An 8,427-nucleotide genomic window follows, 5' to 3' on the forward strand; every position below is an offset into this window, starting at 1 on the left:
GGAATGTGCATCCGGTTTTTCATTCCAGCCTGCTGCGGAGAGCCCCCGTCCCGGATGAATGGCACCCTCCTCCAGCTACGCCTGTGCCGATATACATCGACAAAGACACCCACTATGAAGTTAACCAAATTTTAGACTCTCGTATGCATAAGGGTCGCCTCCAGTATTTGGTCGATTGGAAAGATTTTCCCTCTGGGGACAAGGAGTGGGTTGAGGCTGGGAATGTGAAGGCACCCCGCCTTCTCCGGGCTTTCCATCGAGCATTCCCTGATTGTCCTCGCCCGGTGGATGCCGGCTAGGTGGGGGAGTGAGTTAGTTTTAATGCGGAGGGATGTCAGGATTGTAGAATCTCTGTCATAAATTAGCTTGAGTTCCTCCATGTCAGTTATACTGCTTGATTGGGCCTGGCGCCTGCTTGCCCTGGCCTTGTAGTTTGTAAGCTATAAAGTAGAGTAGTGATGTTATGTTAACCTTTATCTTGTTGTGGGCTCACAGGGTTGTTGTCACCTCTCTCAAGGCTGGGAGAATGGAATCCTGTTGTTTTAACACACATGTCTTTTCTCTCCTACCCCCCTCCTTGGGAACTGTCAAGTTTTGGGCGGGAGAAATGTATTGATAAGCTGGGGCAAATCTGGCCTCTGGTCAGATTTGACTTTCAGTCCAATGCGTATAGTGCTAATCAATAAAACTCTTTTCTTTTGACTAAGTTTTGTTGTGAGTTTCCTGTGCGTCTGACACTGAAGGGGGTTGGACTAGATGAAACCCAAGAAGTCCCTTCCAACTCTACAATTCTATGATTCTAGATGGAGGAATATTGGATAATATTAATATTTACCAGGTACAGAAGAGCAGCTGTGGGGAGGGGGGGTATGGAGCAGCATTGTGACAGCCTGTATTGGAGTCTGGGTTTAGTGGAACACAAGAACAAGAATGGTGGTTTCCTGTCCTATTTCTATAGCAAATTTATGCTTGGGTCTAGGGGCAGGCAGCCCTAAAACAAAGCCTTGATCAGGAAGGCAATGTCAAAGAAGCTGAGGTTTGTTAATGGGTGAACTGGTTTTTGACAATCTAGTTCTCATGGTACTCTGGGACTGACTTTGGGGTGAGTCCTTGGGAGGGGACTTGGTTTGCATTCTGGTTGGGGGGGATCCTGGTGTGGAGAGCACTCTGTTAAAGGGATTTTGATATGCCAGCTATTCAAAATAGAAGGAGGCTGCTATCAGATTAGATTTTTACCAGGACAAAACAAATACGGGTTAGTGAACTAGATCCACCACTGGTCCAGGTTTGGCCTCCCCCTTTGTCTTGGTGATGCTCAGGTGGGGATGAGCATACTGCTCTGCCCTTTTATGCAAATGATTGCATTAGTTCTGTTTCTTCAAGGAGGCCTCATGCTGATTTCACATGGAGTCTGCCCTGAAGTACTTGGAGTACCGTGTTCAGTTTTGGGCACCACAGTTCAAGAGGGATGTAGACAAACTGGATCATGTCCAGAGGAGGGCAAGAAAGACAAACTGTAGCATGTTCATAGTCTCCCAAGTCCCCATCTTCAGCCTGTTCTAAGCCACAGATTTGACATGGCAGCTGCAGCCTGTGACCCACCTTGCCTCCCCCACGCCACCCCACCCCACCCCATTGTATTGCTGATCAAGTGGCCGGCAGAGTCAAGTCTGCCTAGGGCCTTCTAGGCAAGTTCCTTTGTCTCTCACCTCTGACTCAAGTTAAGCCCATCTTCCAGGGGCACCCAGCTCTGACCCCAGCCAGGCCATTTCCCAACTTCTCACCCATGGAAAATGGCATCATGGGCTCAGTTTGCCCTGATCACACCCCCATCATGAGCCAAATATGACCCTCCTCCTCAGTTATTTTACCATAATTGTCTGCCTTGAGTTATAAAGGGTTCAATTACCTCATAAACATTGACAAACGATCCATTCCATATGTAACCAATCCCTCGCAAAGCAATTCCCCACTCTATAAATATATATGTGTCTTGGACACGTCTGCGTTTTTGATAACAGAATTATCAACTACCCTTGACAGTGAAAAACTCCCTCCTCTTCCTAGCTCAACAGAACTCCTGATACCAAAATTCAGGGGGGATCTTGCCAGGGCAAGCCTGATACCACAGAGAGGGGCTCTGCGTTTCCCTGCCTTAGACTCAACCAAAAGCCTAGCAGAAGTGTCCCATCTTGCAGGCCCAGTGGAAGTTCCGACAAGGCCCGCAGTTCTCCTGAGAGCTCCTTCCACCAGGTAGGGACCAGGACCAAAAAGGCCCTGGCCTGGGTGGAGTCCAGGAGAACTTCCCACAGACTGGGGATCTCCAATAGATTCATACCTACAGAGCATAATGCCCTGCAAGGGGCATAAGAAGATTGGCGGTCCCACAGCTATGACAGGCCCAGACAGCAGATGTCCTTGAAGGCTGACACCAAAACTTTGAATGTGATCCAGGCCACCAACAAGAACCAATGCACAGCACAGGCTGGATATGGATCCTCCATATAATCATATACACGTACACTGAATCTAGTGCCAGCGTGGATCAGTAGTTAAGATTTACGGACTCTAATGTGAAGAGCTGGGTTTGATTCCCCACTCCTCTCCATGAAGCCTGCTGGGTGATCTTGGGTCAGTCGCAGGCCTCTTAGAGCCATTATCATGGAGCACTCTCTTAGAGCTCTCTCTGCCTTCAAAGGGGAGAAAAAATGGAAACATGGGAGAGAAAAGGAAAGGTATTTGTATGCTGCTTTGGGACTCCTTTGGGTAATGAAAAGTGGGGTATGGAAAGAAAGCTCTAAACCAGAGGTAGTCAAACTGCGGCCCTCCAGATGTCCATGGACTACAGTTCCCAGAAGCCCCTGCCAGCATTCACTGGCAGGGGCTTCTGGGAATTGTGGTCCATGGGCACCTGGAGGGCCGCAGTTTGACTACCCCTGCTCTAAACCCTTTCCCTGACTCCGTCCATTGGCTCTTAATATTTATCCACAGAATGGCTTTAGATACCACTTGTATTGACACACACTACAATACATTTTAGGCACTTTTGTGTGTTATCATGTCCTTCACCAGGGAATATCGGTCACCCTTACACATTGGATGGTGATGCCAAAGTGGGATTGAAATAGGATACATGCGCAAATGGGTTAAAAAGCAATTGGATTGCAGGACAAAGTAAACTAACTTAAAATATTCAGAAGTCCCAAGCGACTTTTCCAGAGAGGAACAAATGCCAAGCAGGCAGAAACCTCACAGACTGAGGACATGCCAACATTTAACTGCAACAGAAAAACTTCACATCGTTGAGTGCAGTACGATCCTCCCCTACAAAAAGTGCAAAATACACTCTTGTCTGGATCCCACAAATGCCACCCCCTTGGCAAGAAAAACTCCATTTGCCATAATGGCCCCAGTCGTGTCCGCTTCCTTCCAGTTCAGTTCCATCTGTGCAGGTAAACATAATGTTATCGGCTGCTGTATCATCCCGAATCCCTTGAGGTGGTGTGACACGGAGCGAAAATGAGTTCAGGAAACCCGACTTGCACGATCTTTCACTAGACCAAGTTCCATACCTATCAGAGCTAGAAAAAAAATTATAGTGGAAAGTTTTACACGGTCAGTATGTGGCCACTTTTCCTTTCCTTGAAATCACTGTGTGGGAAGGGATGACATATCTACATATTGGGGCTCTGCTCTCATGTCTAGCATAAACTAGACATTTGTGCTCTCTGTGGTCCAATGGATTGTTATCAAATAAACTGTCAAGCTAAGAATCTTACTTGCTTTACTACCACTAGTCATTACCTGGTTTTTACCCTTGAAAGACATAATGTTCTACCTTCAGCCTTGCTGGAATGCAAATTCTATGGGAGTCTTTAGGCTTCAGTTGATTCTTTAATATTCAGAATTCTAAAGGGAGAGGTGGGAAATAAATCTAATAATAATAATAAATAGATCCCAGCACGTTTTGCTACGTAGCTTTATCAAGGGTCCCTGGTTGAGAAAGTGTGACCTAGAATGAGGCCAGTTTATGAATAATGGCTTCCTTATTAGCCAAATCGTTTAAACAGGTCAGTGCCTACAAGCAAGGGAGCAAGATGGAGTGACACTGACAGACATGTCAGGAGTCCTTGAAGAGCTTGTTAAAAGAAGAACCAGGAGGAAGGGAGCAACCTCCTTGGCAGCAAAGCTGTCTGCCTCTAAAATGGTTCTGCCACTGCAGGAGCTGTTGGACATGCATGATCAGATCTTTTAATGAAAAGTCTTCAATAATAAGAGACCACTAACCTAGGCTGCGTTTACTGTGGAGGAAATTCTTCCCACATTATATTTTCCCAGAGTAGATTCTCCCCTCCAGGAAAGAAGTGCAATATTAGCAAGTCATGTTACTTCTTGATTCACCTCCATCTCAACTTCATTAGCCTTTGACTAGAGATTACCTAACCACTCTTCCTCTATGCTTTTTCCATAATGGGGAGGGAGCAGGGGGAAACTATATTATTGAATAAAGTTTCCCCCTGGGGAAACTATATTATTGAATGGGAGAATATGGTAAAGATGTGGATACATCTTTCTGAACATACAATAAAATACTCACACTCCTTCTAAGGATGTGATGGTTGAGCCATCTGAGCAATGCAGGCGAATGGCATTGAGAGAAGTATCATCAGCAAAAGGTCCCATGTATGGGTGTACCTAGGAAAATTTGGAAGAAACACAGAGAGGAGTTCATTCACCATGGAAATGGAACCTCCATGGTCAGAGGGAATAGACCCAAAAGAATCAGCTGCTGTGTTTTCGTGCCCCACTTGTGAGCTCCTCTGTGCCACTAACTGATGCGGGAAAAGAGCTGGTGCTCAAACCAGACCACATTCTGATCCACTAGGACAGTCCTTCCATTTTATGTGAATTACTGATCTGGTTGCTGTGAGGAGTGGGATTTCTCAAACAGCAGTAATACCAGGGCTCTCTAAGGCCCACCCACCTCACAGGATGTCTGTTGTGGGGGAGGACGTGAAGGCAATTGTAAGCCACTTTGAAAATCCTTGGAGCAGTGAAAAGTGGAGTATAAAAAAAAACTCTTATTCTTCTACTGTCATGGAAGAAAGGCTGGCAATACCTAAAGACTAAACAAATCTAAAAACCATCAAAAGGGACCAAAATGGAGCACAAAGCAAAGCAACAGAGCCATATAAATCTATTAGGGAAGCAGCCTGGTGACATCATTAGTTGAGAAGCTCTGTTAGCCAATAATAATCATCAGTCACTTTAAGGTAGTCAGACATGAGAACCAAGGAAGAAGAAGAAGAAGAAAAAGAAGAAGAAGAAGAGTTGGTTCTTATATGCCTCTTTTCTCTACCCAAAGGAAGCTCAAAGTGGCTTACAGTCGCCTTCCCATTCCTCTCCCCACAACAGACACCCTGTGGGGCAGGTGAGACTGAGAGAGCCCTGATATCACTGCTCGGTCAGAGCAGCTTTATCAGTGCTGAGACGAGCCCAAGGTCACCCAGCTGGCTGCATGTGGGGGAGTGCAGAATCGAACCCAGCATGCTAGATTAGAAGTCCGCACTCCAGACTACTACATCAAAGGGGCTGAAATAGGTTGGTCCATGACACCAGTCAGGTTCTATATAATCCGTACACCAATTGCAGATTCTATTTGTGCTGTGAGTTCCAGGTTCAAACTTAGATTGTCATGTGCTTGAGGACTCATTTGGTTTGTGAATGTCACCAATGCAGGAACCGGGCATAATTTTATCTTTTGTGATATTTTCCTAAATTGAGACAAACTCAAGGAGTCTTATTTCAAACTCAAGGAGTCTTATCCATGGCTCTGTGGACAATGTATCAGGACACTGAAGGTATCTTTTCCTCACAACGAATTGTAAAGGCAGCCTCATACTATAACTCAGGGATTTCCAATCTTGTGGATTCAGTGCAAGCTTCTTGAGTATTGAGACTGGGTGGTGGGCACAACCACAAAATGACTGTCACTAGAAGCAAATCCCACCCAGTCCAATGGAGTGAGGCTTTCTCTTCTGATGAGGGAAGCTGTCTCTAAAGAAGTGGTCCCGGGAGAGTGATGCCTCCTGGGGTCTTCTGAAACATGTCCTGCAGCACTGAGGTTTGAGATAAAACAGGAATTTGGGAAGAAAGCAAGACATCAAGAGGGCTTCTTCAAGCATAGACCGTTTATGCACTGGGAACTTCACTGCCCCAGCTTCCATGCAGGAACACAAATCGTGGGTGGATGAGGTGCACCGGGCCTAATGCTTCCCCATGTGAGTGCAGGAAGAGGTGGAGCAACCTGCCATGACTAAAACTCCAGCCTGCAGCCCAGCATGAAACCTCCAGTGCATAAATGGTCATAGTAGCGCCCACAGTTTGCACCCACAGTTCACAGCGCCCACAGTTTGCACACGGAAGATGTTCAACATTTCCTCATCTTTCCTTGGATGAGAACATTTGTAAACACAATAGCTTTCAGAATCAGAATTGCAGGGAGCTGGAATAGACCACAGAGGGCTATTCAGTCCAGGCCCCCACCTTCTCAGGGGCTGAAAATACACACTCCTTCAACATGATCAGGCTCAAAACGAGCTATGAACTTTCAGTCACAAAATCCTGTTCTGAGTCAGCCCCTCTAAAAGCCGCCTAATATCAAAGCTATCCTCTAATGCCTGCTCTTTTTAATCTTTCGACCACCACCACCACCACCATATACAGGAACCTGTCTTGCCAGGTCAAAGTGGCAAATGATTTGAAGCAGGTTACTGCCTTGTATGTTGCACATTTCATTGATGATATTGTGTTATCAGGGCCAACTGAGGAAGAAGTGCAACAAGGGTTGGCCACACTGAGTGAACACCTGAAGTCAAGGGGGTGGGAAATCAATCCCAAAAAGATTCAAGGACCTGCCCAGCAAGTGCAGTTCCTAGGGGTGGTTTGGGCTGGACTAGTGAGATATATTCCTGAAAAGGTTTTGAATGTAATTTCTGCTTTGCAAGCTCCTACTTCTAAGACTGAAGGCCAACGTATAGTGGGATTTATGGGCTATTGGAGACAACACATTCCACATTTGGCTCAGATTTTGTGGCCCATCTACAATGGGACACATAAGAAAGCCCACTTTGAGTGAGGAGAGTTGCAGCAAAAGCTGGAGTTGCAACTGCCTGCTAATTATTATAAGTAATAAAACCACAACCAATCTACCTTTACACTGGTGTGCCTATTGTTTTCCAATCCTAATAAAAGAACCATTTGCCACTTTGACCTAGCAAGACAGAACCAAGGAGTAGAAGTAAATTATCACCCAAGATAGCTTCCCCATGTGATGCTGGGATATGGAGAACAGAGCCTGAAGAACAGAGGGAAGGAGAGAGAGACAGAGACAGAGAGAGACAGAGAGACAGAGACAGAGAGAGTTTACCTTCAGTGAAAAACCTTTGGCATACCCTGTTGGGCAGAACTCCATTTGTCCCCATTCACCAAATGGTAATCCATTAGGCACACTAAGAATAGAGGTGTAACTTCGTGCTTCCACACCCGACAGGCAGCACAAGAGAGGCAGGGAAACGGCAGACGCAATGGTAAACTGCATATTTCAGTCAGCAGAGAGACAGGAAGATGGCAAAAGCCCTGGAGAGCAGGAACCTTATTTATAGGATGTTATGTGCAATTATTCCCATAGAAAATAGGTACATTCACTACTCTGTTAATGTGCTCTTGCCCGGATCTGATCTTCATCTAGAATAGGCGAATCATTCCACACAATTAAACTTTCACATTATGATGATTTACATGGGTCAGTTGGAATTCCACCCTAGGGCAGCTGGCCCAGGATGGAAAGTGACTGAGGAAAGGTATCCCTCACTCCCACCATCACAGCCGGATCCTGAACTGTTGCCTGTTTTGAGAGTTTGGCTAAAGCCATCCAAATAGGGAGTCACTGGGGCTCTAAAGCTTCCAAAAACGTGGTTGTTGAGATTAATGTTGAGAAATTATTTTTGCAGCTGCATATTTCACAGGAGATCCTGTAAAGTGTGTGTGAATGGGATCTTGGGCTACTTGTGGACTGCAAGATAAATATGAGCAGACGGTGTGATGCAGAGATTAGAAAGGTGAATACAATTGTGATCCAGTGTGGTGAAGTGGTTAAAGAGCAGCAGACTCTAATCTGAAGAGCTGGGTTTGATTCCTGACCACTCCTCCACATGCAGCCAGCTGGGTTGCCAACCTCCAGCAAGGGGCCTGGAGACCATCTGGTCTTGATTGTTCTAGAAGCGGTAGCGTAAAGAAATAAGTAAAAATATGCTGATCTTGAAGGAAGGAAGGAAGGAAGGAAGGAAGGAAGGAAGGAAGGAAGGAAGGAAGGAAGGAAGGAAGGAAGGAAGGAAGGAAGGAAGGAAGGAAGGAAGGAGGGAGGGA

At 45.9% G+C, this 8,427-nt stretch overlaps 1 protein-coding gene across 1 annotated transcript; it reads right to left on the reverse strand.

The window, feature by feature from the left end:
- Positions 1–2,988: 2,988 nt before the first annotated feature.
- On the reverse strand, positions 2,989–7,795 carry LOC143839487 (vitelline membrane outer layer protein 1-like). The gene is made up of 3 exons (XM_077341570.1): positions 7,430–7,795; positions 4,598–4,695; positions 2,989–3,581 (listed from the first exon to the last, which is right to left on the reverse strand). Exons 1-3 carry the CDS (start codon positions 7,598–7,600, stop codon positions 3,275–3,277), a joined length of 576 nt encoding a protein of 191 aa, XP_077197685.1. The 5' UTR covers positions 7,601–7,795; the 3' UTR covers positions 2,989–3,274.
- Positions 7,796–8,427: the final 632 nt, after the last annotated feature.

The sequence above is a fragment of the Paroedura picta genome, chromosome 6 (assembly GCF_049243985.1).
Source record: "Paroedura picta isolate Pp20150507F chromosome 6, Ppicta_v3.0, whole genome shotgun sequence".
NCBI lineage: Eukaryota > Metazoa > Chordata > Lepidosauria > Squamata > Gekkonidae > Paroedura > Paroedura picta.